The sequence below is a fragment of the Sus scrofa genome, chromosome 11 (genome assembly GCF_054392235.1).
Source record: "Sus scrofa isolate SSC_HxYL_T2T_F1_AM1 chromosome 11, Sscrofa_HxYL_maternal_Yorkshire_Landrace_v2.0, whole genome shotgun sequence".
Classification (NCBI taxonomy): Eukaryota; Metazoa; Chordata; class Mammalia; order Artiodactyla; family Suidae; genus Sus; species Sus scrofa.
Window position 1 is genome coordinate 16,579,260 of NC_139393.1, and position 22,682 is coordinate 16,601,941.

The 22,682-nt window shown below is 50.6% G+C and overlaps 2 protein-coding genes across 16 annotated transcripts in view; both read left to right on the forward strand.

Moving 5' to 3' along the window:
- Positions 1 to 5,642, forward strand: part of ATP7B (ATPase copper transporting beta) — a 65,246-nt gene extending 59,604 nt beyond the window's left edge. For all 15 annotated transcript variants that reach the window (XR_014819345.1, XM_084981579.1, XM_084981580.1 and 12 more), the window contains 4 exons: positions 1,156 to 1,359; positions 1,456 to 1,573; positions 2,831 to 2,933; positions 3,560 to 5,642. Coding sequence is in view for 14 of the 15 variants with exons in the window: in XM_084981579.1 (XP_084837705.1) it covers positions 1,156 to 1,359; positions 1,456 to 1,573; positions 2,831 to 2,933; positions 3,560 to 3,833 (699 nt within the window). In the remaining variant the exon portion in view is untranslated. The remainder of the gene's footprint in view (positions 1 to 1,155; positions 1,360 to 1,455; positions 1,574 to 2,830; positions 2,934 to 3,559) is intronic.
- The window catches only part of CKAP2 (cytoskeleton associated protein 2), a 327,617-nt gene that overhangs the window by 184,921 nt on the left and 120,014 nt on the right, over positions 1 to 22,682 (forward strand). The window contains exon 8 of the transcript XR_014819359.1: positions 6,678 to 6,740. The gene's annotated coding sequence lies outside the window, so the exon portion shown is untranslated. The remainder of the gene's footprint in view (positions 1 to 6,677; positions 6,741 to 22,682) is intronic.

Consider the following 22,682-nt stretch of genomic DNA (forward strand, 5'->3'; position numbering starts at 1 on the left):
TTCCAGTTCTCTACAATGAGGATAAAAAGATTTGAGGGCTGAAATAAGCAACTCTGTTGCCTTTATATTAAGGGCGTGTTTTGCTGGCCCAGCTCTTCTCACTCTGCATCAGATAAGAGACTGGTTCTCCTGTGGACCTTGGTTCTGAGTTTGGTCCATGAGGGCAGCACGGTTGCATGCCTGCTGACGTGTCCCGTCATGTGGGGCTGGCTCCAGTGCAAACTCCTGAAAACTATATACCACCCCTTTCGAAATGTGTGTAAAGCTGTTTGCTTTTGAAAATGAATTGCTTTTTTAGGAGGGGAGCAGCACGCCTCTCTTAGCCATCCTTGCTAAAGTACCCCCTGCTCTAGTTAAAATTTGTTGATGCATTCAGTAGGCACTTACTAAACACCACCCCTGTGATGGACAGGCCACAGAGAGAAGCAAGGAGGGCCTGGAGCACATGATCCTGTGGGGAGGGTGGCCTGGGGAGCAAGTATACACTGAGTGCTGGGTGATCCCACAGAAGCATTGGGATGTGTGGACCCTGCCAGTGGCCCCCGTCAGCCTGCAGGGCCTGGAGATCCCTTCCAGGGGAGAGGAGGCCTGAGTCAGGAGTGGGCAGATGAAGAGGGGATGCTGCAGAAAGGAAAGGTGACCTTTGCAGGACAGAGCAGACAGCATGAGCACTGCTTGCAGGTGCCAAGTGGAGGCGGGTTAGAGAGGCAGCGTCGGCCCGCCAGGGCCAGGCAGGGAGCCGGGCACGGGCAAAGCAGGTCAGGTCTCCCCTTCCACAGGAACCTCAGGAGCCACATGGAGGAATTCAGCTAGGGTCCTAAGGGAGGTGGGATCCACTGGAGGACTTTGAGCAGAGGAGTAACAGGGCCAAATGACGACTGTTTTGGAAAGATCACTGGGACGGCATTTGGAGACGAGCATCGAGAGGCGGGGATGTGGGCAGGAGGCCGGCGAGGGTCCCTAACCATGGTGGGGATTTGGGACGGGAGCAGAGGAGACCTGGAATCTGCAGGGCTTGGTGACGGGACCTGGAGGCTGAGGGGAGGGGGAGGCCGCATGGCTTGTGGGTTTCTGCTCCTGTTCCCGCCCTTCGCCAATACCAGGTGTTACTGCCTATTTATTTATTTGCGGACTCCTGTTTTCCTTGCCTTTCAGGTTGGCATCAACAAAGTCTTTGCAGAGGTGCTGCCTTCTCACAAGGTGGCTAAGGTCCAGCAGCTCCAGAACGAGGGGAAGAGGGTCGCCATGGTGGGTGACGGGGTTAACGACTCCCCGGCCCTGGCCCAGGCCGACATGGGCGTCGCCATCGGGACGGGCACGGACGTGGCCATCGAGGCGGCTGACGTCGTCCTCATCCGAGTGAGCTGGGCTGCGTCTCCCCTCCCCTTGTCCAAGGCGGGGTGGTGAGGGCTGAGGGACAGAGCTCCCGACTCACCGCGTGCGCCTCTCCTGCAGAATGACTTGCTCGACGTGGTGGCCAGCATTCACCTCTCCAAGAGGACCGTCCGGAGAATACGCCTTAACCTGGTCCTGGCGCTCATCTACAACCTGGTCGGGATACCCATCGCCGCAGGTGGGCCCTCCTGCCCCTGTGCTCTGACCCCAGCTGTGGCCAGAAGCCTTGTAGAAAGACTTGATCTTATTATGACCTGCTTTGTTAGTCTCTAAAGGTAAACAAGAAACTGCAGAGGGGACCCAAGCCTCCACTCACTCCTGGCCTCTCTGAATAGCTGGCCAAGATACCCCATCCTATTTCCTATTTTCTGGAAAATTGTCATGATTATCATTTACGGGGGGAGTTCCCGTTGTGGCTTAGCGGGTTAAGAATCCAGCTAGTATCTATGAGGATACACTTTTCCTGGCCTCGCTCAGTGGGTTAAGGATGCAGCATTGCCATGAACTGTGGTGTAGGTTGCAGACACGGCTTGGATCCTGCGTTGCTGTGGTTCTGATGTAGGCCGGCATCTGTAGCTCCAATTGGACCCCTAGCCTGGGAACCTCCACATGCCACAGGTGCAGCCCTAAAAAATTTAAAAAAAAAAGAAAGAAAGAAAACAGTTATGGAGCGTTTGCTACATGTTAGGCATAAGGATTGATGTTTCATAACCTTATCGTAAAAATTAATCCTGCCCAGGTTTCACCCTGACTCAGAAACAATCATGGAAAGAGATGGATGTTTTCTGCTTCCTAATGCCTCCTTAAAGGTTGCAGACACTTCTGCAAGGAAGGCTCCCACATGGGCAAAGACCGATTTTTAAACATGGCCTTCCCCCCAGGCTCGCCTGTTGTGCCCAAGCAGTCAGTGTTTCCTCGTGTGGTGGGTTACCGTGTCCACCGCAGCCTGGCTCGGGCAGGTGTCCTCCCTGCCCCAGAGCTGGCTCCTTCCTGTGCTTGTGTCTCTGCCACAGACCTTTGCTCATACGTGGCCTGGAGTCTCTGGGCTCTTTATCAAGGTGCTCTGATGCCCGTGAGGGAGGGCAGTTGTGTAGACGGAGACCACGGTCATCCCAGGGCTCACACAGTCTGAGGGGCCTCAGCACAGCTGGCCCACCCCTGGCCTGTGGCTCCCTGGAACATGCCCTGCTCCCCTGGAGCTTCCCCAAAACAGGTGATGCCACGTGTGGACAGTCCAGGACTATCAGGGCTGGTGGGGACCCCGTCCTCTCAATAGCTCTGAGATGGCCAACCTCAGGCCGGGGCCTGTGGTCACGACCCGGCCCCGGGGCTGCTGAGCTGCCCCGGGGAGGAGAGCTTCTATGGGCAGGGAGCCTGGGCCCTCCCTACTCTCTGCCCAAGGCTGCGGCCTGAGTGTCGTCCTCCCCTTGGCCAGGTGTCTTCATGCCCATCGGCATCGTGCTGCAGCCGTGGATGGGCTCAGCGGCCATGGCGGCCTCCTCCGTGTCCGTGGTCCTCTCGTCACTGCAGCTCAAGTGGTGAGTCCTGGCGGCGGGCAGGGGGCACTGAGCACGAGGCCGGTCTGGGCAATAGTGGGTGTGCACTGTGTCGCCGACCAGAGGGACAGGCCAGGGCAGAACCAGCGTGTGTTTGTGTAATGGTTTTATTTGCCCTTAGTCACTGCATGCTGGTTGTTCCAACTATTCTGCATGAGGACTGTTTATCCAAATATATAGACATAGGATCCCTATTTGTTACCATTTTTCCTGTTTTTAAAAGTATGTTTAGAAGTTTCCCTTGTGGCACAGGTGAGGGATCCAGCATTGACACAGCTGTGGCAAAGGCTGCAACTGTGATACAGGTTCAACGCCCACGTGCCACGAAAAAAAAAAAAAAAAAAAGATATTATTTATTCATGTTTTTATTTAACAAAAGTGAATAACAGCCTGCTGTGTGCTGGGTGTCTGGATAGGCAGTTTCTAAATCAGGCAACCTTTACCTGAGCTTTAGGAGGTCAGTGGTCTTTCCTTTAAAACCCTGGAGGCTCTGATACTGCATCTTGTTAAAGACGCGATGAGAGGCCTTCACTGGGCTTTTAAAGGGGGGGAAAAAAAAGGCTGTGTCTCCAGAATGGCTTAGAAGCTCCTGGCTTCTTGCTTTGCAGCTATAAGAAGCCAGACCTGGCCCGGTATGAGGCGCAGGCGCAGGGCCGCATGAGGCCCCTGAGCGCGTCCCAGGTCAGCGTGCACGTGGGCATGGACGACCGGCGGCGCGACCCACCCCGGGCGGCGCCCTGGGACCAGGTCAGCTACATCAGCCAGGTGTCGCTGTCCTCGCTCAAGTCCGACAAGCTGTCCCGGCACAGCATTGCGGCCGACGACAGGGGGGACAAGTGGTCTCTGCTCCTGAACGACCGGGACGAGGAGCAGTGCATCTGAAAGCCGCAGGCTCTCCGTGGCTGAGGCTGCAGCCCAACAGGCAAAGCCCTTCTGCAGCCCGGCGCTTCCACTCCCTGGACATTCTCGGTCGGCCCCCCTGCGGCACGTGGACCGTGGGCTCGTCGGACACCTCGATGGCCTCGAGAAGAGGAGGGACAGCCAGCCCTCCCCGCAGCCCTGTGCATTAGCCGTGGGATGCCTGCATCTCATCACGACCGACTTAGCCGTTCCCTGGAACTTATTAAAAACCCTCAGGGTCGGGCTGTTTTTGATGACACCAGCGTGCATCGCGTATCTGAGACCACCATTTACCTCAAGTGCACCCACTCTTTCCTGTTGGCGCCGTCTCTTATTTTTCCGTCCCTGATACCGGGCGTGTGGCACCCCGTCCCCGGAAGGCAGGGCTGACGTCCTCACGTCCCCGCTGCTGCTCTCGGGGGCCTCTCCTGCCTGAACTCCTCGCGCACACGCGCGCCAGCCGGTCTGCCGCGCTTCCCCTCCCAGGGAGGCGAGCGCTTTCTGCTTCTCCGTGGAGCCGTGGCTTCTCACCCCACAGAACGCCACGCTGTGGCTGATTGTCGCCGCCCGACTGAAGTGAGGTCTCGGAGCCCCAAAGTGGAGAAATTCAGCTTCCTGTGGGGTCCGGGTGGGCCTGGGAGCAATGCGGTGCAGGAACCTGCTTTCCTGGCTTCAGGGGCTTCAGTGACATGGGCTGCTGTGTGACCCACGGGTCAGCGTGGAGGTGATGCCCAATGTTGTGCAGCTCCGAGGAGACCAGACCCGCAGAAGACAGAGGAAACCCTCGTCCTCTGCCGCTTCCACTTCTACCCACTGAGCTGGGGCCTTGGGAAAGGGGTGACCACAGGCTCCCAAGGCAAGGTCTGTTTCTAATTTTCACTGGCCTTCGTGGTTACACCACATCCATGGGACAGGAAAGGGGCCCATGGTAGCCTCTATTCTCAGAATCTTAGAATAGCCAGAGCAGAGCCTGTTCCAAGTCCCCAAGGTGAAGCCCTTGTCACCTACACAAACTCATGTTAGTTATTTATTGTAGTTATTTTCCAGGGGGGTGTAAGCACTTTTTGTAAGTTACTTCTACTCTTCCCCCGAAAAACCAGCAAAGCAGATAATGTCCACAAGTGGGACACAGGCTCAGAGAGGCTAGGAATCCCACCCAGGATCACACAGCCTGTGTGCATGCCAGAACAGGGATCTGAATTCCTGTCTGTTGGCCCTGAAGTTGTTTCTCTACCTTGGCTCTAACCTTGAGTATTTCACTTGATAGGAATAAACAAGGACAAGGCCCTTGCTCCTGGAGGAGCAAGTCTGCCAGGTGGTGTATTTGCTGACTCACGAGGTCATGTCACCTCCCGTTTGGATGGTTCTTTTCCATTGGCTCGTAATTTCGTGTTTGCTGGGTCTCATCCTCTAAAGTCCATGTGCAGCGTTCGGTTCTCTTTTACTGTTTTCCGCCTTCCCTCTCGTCCCCAGCCCCCTCCTGCCCTGTGTCACCCCTCTTGTCCTCTCTTTTATCCTGGCTGTGCTTGGGGAATATTTCGTGTTCTCTAACTAAGCTAATCGTTGTCTAAAGAATCTAATTGCATTGATCTTTTTGGAAAGCTTTTAGGACCATAAATGCCAGGTTTATCCAGACATAAAACTATTTATATAATTGTACAGAAAATAACCTTTTAGATGTTCAAAGTGTAAGGGGATTTTTTTTGGGGGGGTCACAAAAGAAGAATTCCTACTTCGAAAACGTTCCATGCTACACTAGAATAAAGTTTCTTTTTTTTATTCATCTAAAAATCTGCCTTTGGCGGGCTCTGTTGGAGGGAGAAGCATGTGGGGGCCGGTACAGCGCTGTCTTTGGTGAGAACCTTGAGGTGCTGGCTTGTTGTGGTGCCTTTTCGGGGGCAGAGAAGGATGGGGTTTTCACGGCGGAGGCCATGAGGGTGGCCAGAGCCCTCTGGTGGGTCATCCTGACCCAGTGTGAGCCCCTCTCCCCGATACCTACCCTAGGACTGTGTGGGGAAAGCTCTAGAAAGCACCCCGTCAGGGTGTCTGTCCCGCAGGTTTGGACCCAGACCTGGGCGATTCTATCAGATGCATTTTCCTGGGTGAGGGTGATTATCTACAGGAGGCTGTTCTCAAATGCACACTTTCTTTTTTAGACCTGCCCCCATGGCATATGGAAGTTTCCAGGCTAGGGGTTGAATGGGAGCTACAGCTGCCGGCCTACACCACAGCCACAGCCACAGCCATGCGGGATCCAAGCCACATCTGGGACCTACACCCCAGCTCCTGGCAACACCAGATCCTTAACCCACTGAGCCAGGCCAGGGATCGAATCCGCATCCTCAAGGATACTGATTGGATTCTTTTCCACTGAGCACAGTGGGAACTCCCCAAGTGCACAGATTTTAATTGGGAGGGCTGTGTTTTGGGATCCTTGGCCCTGAAGGCATCAGGTGGGAGGAGGAGAGGAAAAGTCTGGACCAAAGGGCTCTGCTGGGAAGGCCCTGCAGGCGTCTTGGAGGTAGGGTGGGGGGCCCTAAATGAGCTGCATCTGAAGGTGAGGTGACGGTGTAATTCGTCATCCCATTCAGGATACTTGTAAGTGAAAAGAGGTGCTATTAAGGAGTTCCCACTGTGGCTCAGTATGTTAAGGACCCAATACTGTCTTTGTGAGGATGCAGGTTCTATCCCTGGCCTCATTCAGTGAGTTAAGGGTCTTCTGTTGCCACAAGCCGTGGCACAGCTTGCAGATGTGGCTCCAATCCAGTGCTGCCGTGGCTGTGGTGTAGGCCTGCAGCTGCAGCTCCAGTTCCACTCCTGGCCCAGGAACTTCCATATGCCGCAGGTATGGCCGTAAAAAGAAAAAAAAAAATAAAAGAGTGAAAAGTGGTGCTCTTGATAATTATGCCAGGGCAACTGGCCTAAACTAGGACCACCCAGGCAAACTGGGACATGTGGTCACCTGCCTTAAAAGGGAAATATATAGTTTGCAGCTGTCACCAGCACAGACTGTATTGCTTAGATCTGTGCCCTAAGCGTAGGTTCCACAGACGTGCTGGTGACATAATCTTTCATCAGACTGAGAGCCTTTCCCTTGTCACATCCTGATACCAACACCTCTCTGTAGAGTCGTGGAGGCTCCGCGTGATACAGGCAAGCTGGACTCCTTTTCTGGATGCCCAGCTGTGGGAATTTCATGTTGTATACACATCCTGCTGTAGAGAGAGGGTCGATACCACCTCAGGAAGGGAGTCCATTTCTTTAGAAAATAGATACTTTCTAAAACTTGAGCAAATTCCCCTCACAGGATCCCACATGCACCAGAATAAATCATGCCATCTGTCCATTCCTGATAACTTTTCAGTCTTAACAAAGAATTGGGATAGGACACCTATTAGCTAAGTGAATGTAATCATTCTGGTTTTTCTGTTTTTCCTAAATGGCACCTGGAAGTTGGCATATCAAAAAATAGGTCCCCGGAGTTCCCATCGTGGCGCAGTGGTTAACAAATCCGACTAGGAACCATGAGGTTGCGGGTTCAATCCCTGCCCTTGCTCAGTGGGTTAATGATCCGGCATTGCCGTGAGCTGTGGTGTAGGTCGCAGACGCGGCTCAGATCTTGCGTTGCTGTGGCTCTGGTGTAGGCTGGCAGCTACAGCTCCAATTTGACCCCTAGCCTGGGAACCTCCATGTGCCGCAGGAGCGGCCCAAGAAATGGCAAAAAGACATAAAATAAATAAATTAATTAATTTAAAAAAAAATAGGTCCCCAGATTGGCTTGCTGGTTCGCTGTGGAACCAAGATTAATAAACGTGGTCTTTATTTTAAGGAAATCTAGCATAAGCCAAAATCAGCCAAATTGATGAATTAGGAAAAGATTATTTGAATTACAGAAGGATTTTTTTTTTTTTGCTTTAAAAAATTTGTGCCTATATTTCAGCCAGTAAATTCCCCAAAGTGTATAAAATTCTTGAGTTAAAAAAGTTTTATTTGGCGTTCCCATTGTGACTCAGGGGAAACGAATCTGACCAGCATCCATGAGGACGCAGGTTCAATCTCTGGCCTCTCTCAGTGGGTTACGGATCCAGCGTTGGTGTGAGCTGTGGTGTAGGTTGCAGATGAGGCTTGGATCTGGCATTGCTGTGGCTGTGGCATAGGCCAGTGGCTACAGCTCCCATTTGACCCCTAGCCTGGGAATCTCCATATGTCACGGGTGCAACCCTAAAAAAAGACCCCAAAAAAGTTTTATTTTCATATAACATTTTTTCATTGCATCTGCAGAAGGGTAGGAAGTGCATTTAGAAGGAAGTGCTCTAAGCTAACACTCAATTTCCCTTTCAGATCACACGTGGGAGAGCTGAGTTGGGGTTGGAAAGTACTGTGGAGCTGGTTGGAATGAAACCACCCTTCTTCCTTCATTTTCAGCCTTAACTCAGGCAGGGACCTGAGCGCCACTGTTTGGGTTCCTTCCAGAGGGAGCCATCTGCTTGTCTGCCTTGTTCCTTTGTGTAAAGACAATGACGATGGCCGAAATTATAGGGTAGGATGTGAAAACACTAACGCTGAGAAATCCCCAAGTCTCCTTTATTCTGTTGAAGATGAAAAATTTATAAAAGATAAACTAATGGAAAATCATCCAAGGGCTAAGAGGAAAACAAGAACTGATGGAAAATTGACATTTTATTCTCTGAAAAGGAAAAAAATGGGGATGATTTCTTCTTAGTACAAGCATGAAACTGCTTATAGCAAAAATTTATGCATGCAGAAATTTATAAAGGGGGAAAAAGGGCTGCCGTAGTACCACCCCCCAAAAGGAAACCCCGTGGACATGATCTCATGGAGGGGTGTCCTTTGTGGGTAGACCACATGGGGTGCTGAGGGAGCAAGGCCTGCCTTCCCGTGGGGGACCCAGCTTCCTGACCTCTGTGGCCATCAGAGCACAGAGGTACTATAGGGACCCCTGGACGGACCTTTTGTGATCTGGTTGTCAGGAGACAGACAACATTCAAATACTGTGGATTTTGCGGTTGGGTCCATCACTCTTGCTCAGCTAGTCCTCACAGTGGCTTCAAGAGCTATTCGCATCCCTGCCCCATTGCAACAGTCAAGTTGACTCCAAGGAGATGGAGCCTGGGCAGGCTCTGGCCCCAAAGCCCCCACTGCTGTGTACCCTCCGGGCCACTCCTTCCTGCTAAGGTGATGCTGGGTATCTCCTTAGCAGAAGCTGGGCTTCCTCTCTGTGCATGGGAAAAGAGACCTGACTTTTGGCAGGACAGTGTGGTTTATCTCAAAAGCCACCAGATGTCTCTCTGACCAAAACAACTTCCCAGTCTGCAGCCAGAGCCCAAATTCTGTTGATTTTTTTTTTTTTTTTTTTTGGATGCCTCTGGAAACTCAAATAAACATCACCATCATGAAAATGTGGGCAATGGGGCAAAATGTGAGGCTGGAGTTCAGCCCTGACACTGGGGCCTCTATACTGTGTTTCTCTCTGTATTTGCAACCCAGGGTTTTGGAACCTTCTCAAATTTGCATTTAGCTGTACAGAGCACATTGTGGATGATTCAAGAGTAACATTCCTTTGTCATCATGTGTGCCTGAGCTTCATATTATCTTCCTGCAAGTTTAGATTAAAAAAAAAAAAAGTTCAAACATTAAAAAAAAAAAAAAAAAAAAAAAGGCCTTTGGAGTTTCAGTTGTGGCTCAGCAGGTAGAGAACCCAACATAGTGTCCATGGGGATGCCAGTTCAATCATTGGCCTCGCTCAGTGGTTTAAGGATCCAGCATTGCTATGACCTGCGGTGTAGTTTACAGATTCGGCTCAGATCCAAGGTGTCTGTGGCATAGGCTGGCAGCAGCAGCTCCAGTTTGACCCCTAGCCTGGGAACTTCCATATGCTGCAGGCGTGGCCCAAAAAAAGAAGAAAAAGAAAAAGGGCTCAGGAAGCCCTGATTGGAGAGCTCTCATGCACACACAGTCATTGCAGCTTACTTTACAATCCAGGACAGGAAGATGTCTCTATTACCCCAGCAAGAAGGAAGATTTTCTTCTGGCCCAGCAACAGCCCAGCCAATGAGAGGCTGTCACCGCCTTGAACTTTCTGTTTCCTCCAATGAAATGCTCTTCAGAGAGCAGCCCCTCCCAACTCCCCCTTGCTCTGTAAAAGCAAGCTCTCTTCCTTGTTCTTTGGATTTGCTATGGTCTGCCATAGATTGCATTTCCCAAACTGCAATTCCTCTGGGTATTCCAGAGTAAACTCATTCTGCTACTGAGGTAAGTGGCTATTTTATTTTTAACATTGACAAAGTTTCATCTTTGTATATGGTCAGCTGGCTTAAGATAATGTAGTTTCACTTTATCTGGAAAACTACACAAAGTAGTCTTTGGTTTTTGTCAGAAGCCTGTTTAAGTACCAGTACAAAATATAGTCAGGGCCTCTATTTTTCTACCGGAGTAAAAAGCATGCTGAGAGTGTGTTTTCTGATCCCAGGCATGTAAATCATATTAAAATGCCTCCTGGACTCCTCACTACCAACTTCATACCTGGATTTCCACAAAATAATGCTATTGGCTGCCTAGTCCTTTGATCCTGACCTTGATGTTGGAAAGTTCTATGGCCTCCCTCCCTCCCTTCTTTCCTTCCTTCCCTCCTCCTGCCCTCTCTCCCTCCGTGTTAATCCATTATGAGTTAGGTATGATGTGCTAATGGCATAGAAGTGAAATGAATGTACTCTCTGCTTGGGGGTGAGGGAGGCAATAAGAAAAGCAGACAAGCCCAGTAAGGTGTTAAAGGGACATCGGTAGGTGATGCACAGATGAAAGCACACATTTGTGCATATGTACTCAAAGGGACCTGCAAAGGACCGTCGCTGCCTCACTGTTTGTGCAGGAAACAGCCAAGCTATCCATCCACAGGGGAATAAGGAGAAACATTGTGCTATGTGTGCTCTACCAAAATACTCTGTAGTGTTCAAGATGCATGAACTAGATCTTCATGTATCACTAAGAGTCACTCTGAAAAGCACAGTGTGGAGTGAAAAAGGTTACAGACACATATAGTGAAATTACTTTATGTAAATTTAAAAAATAGGGAGTTCCCGTTGTGATGCAATGGAAATGAATCCGACTAGTATCCATGAGTTATACAGGTTCGATCCCTGGCCTCACTCAGCAGCTCAGGGATCCAGTGTTGCTCTGAGCTATGGTGTAGGTCGCAGACGTGGCTATCTGGCATTGCTGTGGCTGTGGTGTAGGCCAGCAGCTGCCACACCAATTTGACCCCTAGCCTGGGAACTTCCATATGCCAAGGATGTGGCCCCCCCCAAAAAAGCAAACATAAATAATTAATGAATTAATTTAAAAAATAATTCTATAGATTGTAGACACAGGCTTCTAGAGTCAGAGTATAAACATGGTCTAGAGATACACACTGAGTTCAGAACAGGGGTGTCCCCCGAGGAGAAAGGGAAAAGAGTTGGGTCCGGGAGAGTCTGAGAGGCCGTGAGGGTGTTATCGTCCTCAACTACATTTGTAACATGTGGATCCTAAAAATATGAAGGGACTATGCTAAAATGCCAGCACTGGTTATAGTGGGGTGGAGGGTACGTGAGTTTTGTTGTGTTAGTCTCTCTCTACATATATACATTTAATATATATGTAGATACATATTTAAATATTACAATTTGGAGTTCCCGTCATGGCGCAGTGGTTAACGAATCCGACTAGGAACCATGAGGTTGAGGGTTCGATCCCTGCCCTTGTTCAGTGGGTTAACGATCCGGCGTTGCCGTGAGCTGTGGTGTAGGTCGCAGATGCGGCTCGGATCCTGCGTTGCTGTGGCTCTGGCGTAGGCTGGTGGCCACAGCTCTGATTAGACCCCTAGCCTGGGAACCTCCATATGCCGCGGGAGTGGCCAAAGAAATAGCAAAAAGACAAAAAGACAAAAAAAAAAAAAAAATTACAATTTAAAAAAAAAAATACATATGAGGGTGGAGTTTGGAGAAAAGCCATGACCGAAGCTGTAGAGTCAGGGCATCTTGGCAGAGAGCTCAGGAAAGCAGAGGACACGTCCTGCACCTTGAGTCTTGACGCAGAAGAAGTGAGCAAAGACCTTGGAAAACCCTTGTTTTTAAGAGAGGAGGTGGAAAAAGAGAAGCAACAGAGCCAGGAAGGATGTGTGAGGAGGAGGTCCAGCAAAGAGCAAATATTTTAAATCATAATGAGAAAGGTCACCTGCTCCGATTGTCTACAGGGAATCCCCATATGTTCTCCTTGAACTAAAGAATTGTCGAGATTTTTCCATATTTGCTTCTTCTATTTCCTCTTTTTTTTTTTTTCTCTCTCCCTTTCTTGGTTGGCTGAAGTGATTTAAAGCAAATCGCAGATATCAAGCCTCCCGCCCCCTCCCTCCCCCCTGCAGTGTGCATTTCTAAACTATCCAGACCTTGAGAAAGATTTCTAAGGAGGGAAATCTCAGCGGCTTAAATGTTGCAGATGACTTGATAGACAAGAGGGCCGAGGGGCCGTCCCGAAAGTTCCAGTTACCAGGACGATATATCTGAGGGTGCGGTGGCAGCAGGAGGAGGTGCCACCAGGAGACATTGCTGGGTGGTGACAGGGGCTCACCCCGGGCTTTTGAGATAAGCGGCTGCAAGAACTGCAGCTCATCATTTTCCGAAGTCTGATGGTTAAAAAGAGAAGGGCGATGGCATTTGAGGGTGGACATATTTTTAGGATGGAGATAGATCAGTATTTGGAGTCCCAGATGACACACACGAAGAAGGGAGCAAAATTGATGGAGCCATGTCCAGGATGGGCAGAAAGAGCACAGAACGGTTAATTCTTCAATAAACAGGGATGAAGTTCCTCAGACCTAGAGGTGGGAGGGAGGAGGGTGACATCCTTGGAGGACACCAAGTTCCCACTTGGGACATGAGTGTTTGGAACTCCCTGTGGACAAAGAGACCAGGGGTCAAGCCAGGGTTGCGATTACATTGTTGCGTTCCTGCTGCAAAGCAGACATATTCCTGATCTCATTTAATCCTCATCATACCTGTTGCAGCGCAGACTGGTGGCCCAGAGATGCTAAGTACCTGCCCTCTCACACTGGGTAAATAGCACTGCTGTTCTTACAGAGCTCCCTGGGGGCACTGCTGGTCTCCCAGAGAAGAGCGGGCTGGATTGGCTCTGTCCTGGCTGGATCTCCTGCCTAGACATCCAGGCAGGACAGAGGTGGCAGAAGGTGGGGGCATTCAGGAACTTAGGGGTGCCCTTCCGTCTTGGGTCTTGAGTTGCGAGCTCCTGATCCCATTGTACTCCTTCGTCTCCTCCCCTTCCTGGAGCAAGCTGTCCTCTCTGGGCTCCACTTACACCTGAGCGAGTTAACCTTGCCCTTGGCCTGCAGCGGCACAGCCCGGCCAGCTCCTGGCCTGTTGTTTAGAAAGAGGAGCCCTGCAGATGTAGCTGAGCCACCGCAAAGCCTTTCAGAAGAGGAAGGAAAGACACCTTGCTGAGTTCCGCAGTGATGGTCGCCTCTCTTGGGAGCATTTTGAGCTACTTAGTGGCTGTGGCTTCAGCTTGTGACTTAGTAAGATCCGGCCCAATCAGGATTCAAATCCAGAATTCAAGTGCTGGCCTCCGGGTGCCCTTCAGACTCCAACATGCACCCCTTCCCCTGCGGCTCTTGTTAACGTGCCGATTCTGGTTCAGCAGATAGGGGCTGGGGCCGGGATGGCGCTCCTGCTGTTCCGTGGGCCTCACTCTGAGGATGCAGTGTCTCTAAGCTCAGGGACCATCCTGCCCACTCTCTCAGCGATCAGGTCAGTGTGACTGCTTCCTTATGAGCAGCTAATAGTTCCCATCTCTTCACTGCAGCCCTGGAGACGCGTATGGCACAAAAGAGGTTTTGGAACTCATTTCATTACCCGCCTTCCCCCGCGCACTTTGATGGGGCCCCCACGATGGGCCAAGTAGTGTCCATGGACCATCACTAACTCTCCTGACCACTCAGCCACGAGGGGACACATCCTCACGCTGGGGTCAAGATCACTGCCATTTGGTGGGGGTGTCACGTGACTCGCCCAGGGTGGTAGGGTCAGTGGTTGAAATCACATGTCCAGGCCCCAGTTACCTGGTGGCAGGTGGGCTATGTGGGGAATCCAGGAGTCAGCCTGTGTCCCCTAGAAGAACATCCTGCCAGCCCCCTGTGCGCAGGCCTCCCTGCCCAGGGACTGGCCCTGGATGCTGCACACAGCCTGGAGAGAGGCGAGACAGCAAGTGAACGCTGGCATTCCCATTGTCACCAGCACAACCTGGCTGACCTCTGCTTGCCCAGCTCTCTCCACCATGGGATGCAGCTCCCTCCCCAGCCTGAGCATCAGTTTCCTTGTTCTTTAAAAAGGCTTAATGTGCCCCCACCTCATAGAGTTTTACGGAATTCGGTGAGTCTAATATGACGGGTTCCACGATCCTACTCCTGTTGGCCCAGAGCACCTTGGAAGTGGTCCTTGCTGTCCCTGGGCTAAGCTGAACTTGGCAATCAGGTGGTTCCTTTTTAACAGCGTGTACCCCAGGCTACTGTCTTCCTGATGTGTGTTAAGAAGAGGCTGTGTTAAAACGCAAAGACATCTGGAAACATCTCACACCCTGCAGAGTGCTGAGCAGAGGCTCGGGGCTTGGTGGCAGCTAATTGTTCCCTGGCAGATGTCAGCTTGGCCTGTCTGTCTCTCTTAGCGTGTTTACAGCTGTGCAGCAGACTGACGGCCCCTGGCATTTTCCTCCTGTCTCCGTCCTCCCAAAAGCAGCCCAGATCCCTGCCACGCTGCTTAATTACCACAAGCCCACCTGAAAACAACACGCTTCAGTGATTTTATTTGTCATCTCCAGAGCACGTGTAGCAATTTTTTTTTTCTTCAGAGACTTTAGACATTTGTCCTGTGGATACGTTTTCCAGGAGAAAATGCCAACAAATGGACAAATGGGGACAGCCTGTGTTTCCTAAATGTCCCGATTGTCTGGAGGTTTCTGTTCTTTGCAATCTCCCAGAAGGGCCTGTGCTGTAATGACTGCAGACTCATTAGGGCGGTCCTGCCTCAGGCTCTGTAGCCCAGAGGGTCTAACTTCCACATCAGGGTGCAGCCTGGCCTGGATTTGGGTTATTTGTAGCTGCCCCTGCAATGCAGCTGCAAATCCAGAGAAAGAGGAACACAGAACCTGCTCACCAGGGAACAGCTCGCTGAGCACATGCTGTCACTAGCAGAGAGGGAGAGAAGGCCGACAACATAATTACAGCCATTCCAAGAGACTCATTCTGCTCAACTGCCCCTTTAGGGGGCAGCCCTCCCATTTCTTTGGTGTCAGTACAATTAAACCCAAAAAACAAAAAAACTCATTGGTAAATTTCAAAATGCTGCAGGTAAAAACAAACTGCTTTCCTTGGCTCCTTGGTTCTTTAGGATTTTATGTATCTCATGAGATTTTTTTTTTTTTTTTGCACTGGATTGAAGCCCCTGGTCCTGCCTCTTGGGGGAAGAGAGGAATTCAAGGGCAGAGGGAGGAGATGACCTCAACTGTATCCCGTGGAAACATTAGCCTCAGGGAAACAACAGCACAGATCAAGCCCTGGCGATGCAATTTGTCTACTCATCTATTTCTTAATTTGGTGTCTGAATAAACAGCCTTTGTGGCCAGAGAGAGGAAGGCGGGAGATTGTGAAATTTCTTCCCTTGGAAAGCTTTGTCTAATGGACACCTGTTAGTTCTGAATGTCAGACAGAACCCTGGGCTCAGGAGGGGGGATTTCATAACTCTGAACATCCATCTCTCTTTCCATCCGTCTGCTTTAGATCCCAAAGTTCTTCTTTTGCTTCATTTGCTCACATATCCATTCATCTGTTCAATGAACATTTATTAAATGTGGCCTGTGCAGAGTTCTCCCTGTGGCTCAGCGATAATGAACCCAACTAGTATCCATGAGGACTCAGGTTCGATCCCTGGCCTCGATCAATGGGTTAAGGATCCGGCATTGCCCCCACGCTGAGGTGTAGTTCATAGATGTGGCTCAGGTCCTGCATTGTTGTGGCTGTGGTGTAGGCCAGCAGCTGTAGCTCCGACTCAACCCCTAGCCTGGGAACTTCCATATGCTGCTGGTGTGGCCCTAAAAAGAAAAAGAAAAATGTGGACTGTGTGCCAGGACAGCGCTGGGGTTACTGCCTCTGTCTTCAGATGGCTTATAGGCCAGTGCAGGAAGCAGAAGCGCAGACAGCGTGGTCAGTGCCACCCTGGGGGGAAGCCTAGGGTCTCGGTGGGACACCTACTGAGTCTGGGATGGGGGACAGACAAGGCTCCCTGGAAGGACCCTGAATGAATAAGTGGGGGCTGCCTAGAAAGGAACCTTGGCGAAAGAACAAAGATGTTTAGGGTGACGGATTGATGAAACATTTGGTCTTCCTAACTTCCCCACAGTCTTTAGCTAGAGGTCTGTTTCCTGTGAAGGCATCGTGGGCTGGAGCTCTGTCAGCGATGCATAGTTTGGGCTGAACTCTAACGGTGTGGGTGATGCCTGGGGCAGCTGCCCCTACACGAGACTGAGAAGGCTGCTTACAGGGCAGTCACAGGAAACAACACGGAGGAAAAGCAAGGAGGCTCAGGTCTCAGGAGCACCGCATGTCTCTATTTACTCAGTCACTTAGTAGATTAATTGAATACCTGCAACACACACTGGCCCAGGCTCTGGGAGTACAAGCAGCGGGAATGCTGCCTTTGGGGCTTTTGTGTAATGATGGAGAGAGGGTGCCGATCTGGACAAGGAAATCTGTAGTCTGTCAGTGGGCGATGGAGAAGGACAAAGGAAGGAAATGGGGCAGCAGGTGCCGGGTGAGCACATCGCCAGATGACGATGAGCAAACACCCAAGGGAGCCGACATGTGGATCCCCGAGGTGAGCAGGTCCCAGTGGAAGGAGAGTGCAAAACTCAGGCAGCGGTGCACGTGCTGTGTTCAGGGAGCCGCCAGGAGCCCTGAGAGGCAGGAGTGTGGGAAGCACTGAGTCTGAGCAGCATGAGGAGTGATGGTGGTCCAGGCGGAGGAGTGGCGTGATTTGACTTTTGTTTAATAGGTCCGTCCACTGTCAGGTAGGTGCTAGCTTAGAGTAGCGAACTGGTGCCTTGCAAAGAAAAATCAGGGTTCTGGGGAAACCGAATAAGCAAAGATATTACAGAACATGTTACCAAACTAAGTCATATGGACCCTGCTGGGGGTGGGGTGGGGGCTAACCTGCCTCAGGCTCTCTGCCTGGGGGCTGGGGGCGGGGAGGGAGGAGGGAAGGTGGGTCTTTTTCCTTTCAGCAGGTGAATAATGAAACCGAGCTGAGATGGACACAAGCTTTATTCAGTGATCAAAGGATGGAGAAGCAGAACAAAGTTCACAGATCAATTTCTTGCCCACTTGGCAAGAGCGATTTAATTTTAAGGGGTAAAGGCAAAGGGAGGAAGAGTGAGGCTATTGATGGCGGGGCATCTGCTTGAATCTAATGTGGGGAGGGGCAGGGCTTTTTCTGAGGGAGTGGGGTGCCACCTCTTTTTATCCTTTATTGGTCTTTGATGTCTGGGCCCAGCCGCAGGTAGATGTGTCATTTAATATGCTAATATTGCAGGAAGGGGGACCCCTTCCAGGGCCTGGTAACACTTGGAAATGAATTGGAGGAGACACAGGTGTGGACAAAGCAAGAGACTTTATCGGGAAGGGGCGCCTGGGCGGAGAGCTGCAGGGTGAAGGAACCCAGGAAAAAGACTGCCATGCCGCTCGCGGTCTCCTGTTCCATGGTCATGGGGTTAGTTTCGGGTTGTCTCTGGCCAGTCATTTCGCTCGGCAGGTACTTGGTCTGCGCAGGTGGATCCCAGCGCAGAGGATTCTGGGAGGCTGGGCGTCTCCTCCCTCCTACCGGCCCCGCCCACATCCTCCCTGTCCGCCTTCGGGGCAGCGCCACGTGTCTCGCGGGGCCTCCTGTTGTGAGACAACTCGTGCAGGCTGCTGTCTTGGGCTTGTGATCGTGCCTGGCCAAGGTGGGTGGTTTCCGTCACGGTCTTCAAACACTAGTGTAGCAAAGTATGCGTATAGTGAGACTCAGGGTCTGTTAAAGGGCAGATTCGTCGCCATCTTGGGTTCCATCTGGGGTTTTTTGGTTTGCTTTTTGGTTCAGTTTTGTTTTGTTTTGTTGCCAAGCCCATGGCAGGCAGAAGTTCCAGCGCCAGGGATCAAACTTGCGCCTGGAACCTGCACCACAGCAGTGGCAATGCTGGATCCTTCACCACTAAGCCACCCAGGAAGTCCTGGGGTCTGTGTGTGTGTAGCTTCCTTTCTTATTTCTGGACTTTTAAAGATTTATGTTCACTCCTGCTAACAGTGGGGATTGGATGGGTTTTTTTTTTTGTTTGTTTTTGTTTTTTTCTTCTTTTTTTTAACTTTCTAGGTTCATACCTACAGCATATGGAAGTTCCTGGGGTAAGGGTCAAATTGGAGCTACTGAGCTACAGCTGCCGGCCTACACCACAGCCACAGCAACACAGGATCTGAGCTGCATCTGCAACCTATGCCCCACCTTGCAACAACACTGGATCCTTAACTCACTGACGGAGGCCAAGGATTGAACCACTTCCTCATGGACACCATGTTGGATTCTTAACCCACTGAGCCACAAGGGGAACTCCTATTGGAGAGTTTTGAGCAAAGACCTGGAGTGGTTCTGGCAACACATCTAGTCCATGCAGGACATTTTGCATTTTGGATCCTTTGTTGTTGTTGTTGTTGTTGTTGTCTTTTGAAGGCCACAACTGAGGAATATGGAAGTTCCCAGGCTAGGAGTCGAAACAGAGCTATAGCTGCCTGCCTGCACCGCAGCCACAGCAACACCAGATCTGAGCCATATCTGCAACCTACACCACAGCTCACGGCAACGCCAGATCCTTAACCCACTGAGCTAGGCCAGGGATCGAACCCATATCCCCATGGATACTAGTCAGATTCATTTCTGCTGCGTCACAATGGGAACTCTGGTTTTGTTTTAAAGTATAGGTTTTATTGATATTCTGGTACGGTGAGGCCAATATCTGTCTATCTCCATATCAGGAGATGGTTGTCATTGAAAAGAGAGTCTGTTTTACTCACAAATCCCAGGAGAAGAAGCCATTACTGTGTATGCACATGGGGAAGCACTAGAGTCAAGGGAGGGAGAAGGGCAAACTGCAGAGGGAGAAGGGCAAATGTGGGCAGGAGCCTTTATTGTGGTTTCCATGGCAAGGAACGGGTGGGGCAGGGTGTGCAGGTTTAGGATCGGTGAACTTGAATAATTTCAGCAGACTCTGGGCCTGAGGACTGTCCCTAGTTGTCTAGGGCAATGAAGACAGGTAGAAAGTGGCCCAGAGTCGGAGACCCCAATAAAGGAGGTGATTGGGGCATGGACCTTGGGTTGTATTGTGTTGTGTATGAAAGCCACACTCATGGGAATATTGCTACCCATCTCTCTGTAGGAACTGGAGAGCCCTGAGTGGGCAGTCCCTCGGGGTCGGCGAGCCCTAGACGTCAGAGCACCAGATACAGAAAACCAAAGACATGGTCAATACGGGTCTCAGGGCCTCTCATTAAGGGCTCTAGAGGGGTGCTCCTTTATTTATTTATTTTTTTTACTTTTTTATTTTTATTTTTTGTCTTTTTGCCTTTTCTAGGGCCACTCCCGTGGCATATGGAGGTTCCCAGGCCAGGGGTCTAATTGGAGCTTCAGCCGCCAGCCAACGCCGGAGCCAAAGCAACGCAGGATCCGAGCCACGTCCGCGACCTACACCACAGCTCACAGCAATGCCAGATCCTTAACCCACTGAGCGAGGCCAGGGATCCAACTCACAGCCTCATGGTTCCTAGTCGGATTGGTTAACCACTGAGCCGCGATGGGAACTCCGAGGGGGGATCCTTTAGAAGATGGCCAGAGCAGCTTGAAGGAGCAAGAGCAGAAGCCACAGGGCTTGTAAGGCTTGGAAGGTGTGTGATGTCACTTCCGCTTGGTCAGTGTAAGTCACAGAGCCACCCTAGATGCATGCTCTTGATGGGAGGGGAGGAACTGTTACTCTGCCTGACAGGACAGTTATTGTAACCACCTTTGCAAACAATCTGCCACAGAAGGAGTGGCTCTAGAAGGTTGCCAAGGCCTTTGTGAATTGATCAGATCCAAGAAAGAAGTGAAGTTCCAGCCCATTGCCTTTGCTGGTGTGTGGACAGGGTGTTACCTCCTTCCCCACAGTAGGTCCAGCATTGAAGGGCGGCTGGGTGTTTGCCCAGGAGCCCGCAGGGATCTTTTGCACTTTTACGGGAGGGTTGGCATAGCGCTGAGCTGCTGTTCTTCCTGCTGCCTCAAAGCCTGGCATCCCGGGAAAGTGCCTGCCTCCCGTGTCAGGGAGCCCAGGCCTGTTTGCCAACTGTTTGAAGGCTTCGGGTCAGGCGCTCTCATCTTGTTTTCTCACCAGGAGTTAAAGTATCCCTGTAACTTCTCCTGTCAAAGCGCAGATGCTTTATTATAAAAGTGCCATTGTAAAGCCTGTGGAATTGGGCCAGTGCCAGCCAACAGTCAACAGCACATGTTAGGGCGCATGAAGCTCTTTCTCATATGCTCTTTCATTTGTTCTCACGATCCCTCTGGCGTGGGTGTCATTACCCTTGCTCTCCGTAGGAGGACACTGAGACTGTGGGGTCTCAGGGACTCACCGTGGTGTGGAAATTAGCTTGGGACGCTAAGGGGTGCGCTGAACCCATGGGTGAGGCTAGAAGAATCCCACAAACCCTCCCTACTTCAGGCAGGGGCTCCCATGAGTTCACTTCTGTCCCCATTACCTGCCCTCTGTCTGGGTGTGCTCATTAGAGCACTCTTTCTTTCTCTGAATCGTGCTCTGAGAGTTCCCCTGGTGACTGAGGAGTTAACGTGTGCTGGGGGATATTGCTCTGACATCTCTGCCCCCCTCCCCCGCCCCGATATAGCCCACCCTGCCCGTGGCTCTGCCCAGCTCTCACTCCAAAGTCCCCAGCTGAGCTGACCATTTGCTGGGAGCAGATTTCAGTCCCTGGAGAACATGCAGCCTGGGAAAACCCACTGAATCTCAACTCCAGACCTCCAAGTCACCTCTCAGGTACAGGGGTGGATGCACTGCAGCCAGTCATTTGTTCTGCTTCTGAGAGTCCCAGCTGGATGCCCACTGTCTGATTTAGCAGCCCAGCAAGGGCAGCTGCCCTGGGGAAGAAGCTGAGGCCTGGCGGTGTCACTCCAGCGCAGTGCTGCGGGCTGCTGTCCTCAGACAGGCACAGGCATTAACCAGGGATAATGAGAAGAGTCTCACACCCTAACAACCTGTTTCTTTGGAAACCAGAGTGCAGTCTTTCAGATGCATAGCCCACGATCACGTTGTGCATTCCCTAGAAATCAGAGCCTTTTACAGTCCCTACAGGGACCCACTAGGATCCAGAGGCAGTAGTCACACTTCCAGATTCCATTTCCAGCTTGGAGGTGGACTCTACTACTAGAACTGGCCTCCCCTTGTCTCTGCTCTCAGAGGTGACTTGTCAGCCAGAAAAGAAAAAAAAAAAAAAAAATCTCAGCTGCTAAAGAAAATGCCAGGCTTTCCTTCAAATACCCTGAAGAAGATGCTGTCCAAAGAAGGGGTCCAGGGAGGGCAAAGTCATCCTGTTTGGGGGGAAGGGCCTGGTTCTAGTTCAGTCCACATGGCGAGTGGGCATCTGAAAGCGGGGATGGCAGGTGCCCAGACTGCACTGAAATCTTGGGCTTCTGTGATTGTTGCTCCTGAAGTCCTGCTTCTGGGCCTGCTCTTTTGATACGTCTTTTCTCCAAAGAGCAATCTCTTTCTTCCTGCACAAGCCAACTTCAGTTTGACTTCCACATTGGGATCTTCTCTGCCAGTTGCTCTGCAGTGTCTCTTTCGTCTTAGAGTTCTCAACCAAGGGTGACTTTCACCTCCCCCAGGAAACACCCGGCAGTGTCTGGAGACATTTTTAATTTTTGGTTTATTTATTTACTTATTTATTTATTACTGAACTATAGTTGTGTTAATTACTGCAGCAGAGCAGAGTGATTCAGTTGTACACACATATATGTATATACACACATTTTTTATGTTTCTTAATTTTTAATTCTGGGTTTTTTTTTTTTTTTTTTTTTTTTTTGGCCCCATCTGCAGTATGCAGAAGTTCCCAGGCCAGGGATCGAACCTGAGCCACAGCAGTGGCAATGCCAAGTCCTTAACCTCTAGGCCACCAGGAAACTCCTATACCTTCTTTTAAAAATATTCCTTTCCATTATGTTTTATCATAGTATAGTGAATATAGTTCCCTGCCCTATATAGTAGGACCTTGTTGTTTATCCATTCTATATACAAAGCCTTACATCTGCTAACCCCAGCCTCCCACTCCATCCCTCCCGCAACTCCCTCCCTCTTGGCAACCACAAGTCTGTAATCTTTATCCATGAGTCTGTTTCTGTTTTGTGGATAGGTTCATCTGAGTCATATTATAGATTCCACGTATAATTGATATCATACAGTATTTGTCTTTCTCTTTCTGACTTACTTCACTTAGTATGAGAATCCGTAATTGTCTCCATGTTTTGACAGGTGACATTATTTTGTTATTTTTTATGGCTGAGGAGTATTCCATTGTGTATATGTTCCACATCTTCTTTATCCATTCATCCATCAGTGGACACTTATGTTGTCTCCTGTCTTGGCTATTGTGATAGTGCTGCTGTGAATATAGGGGTTCATGTATCGTTTTGAATTATAGTT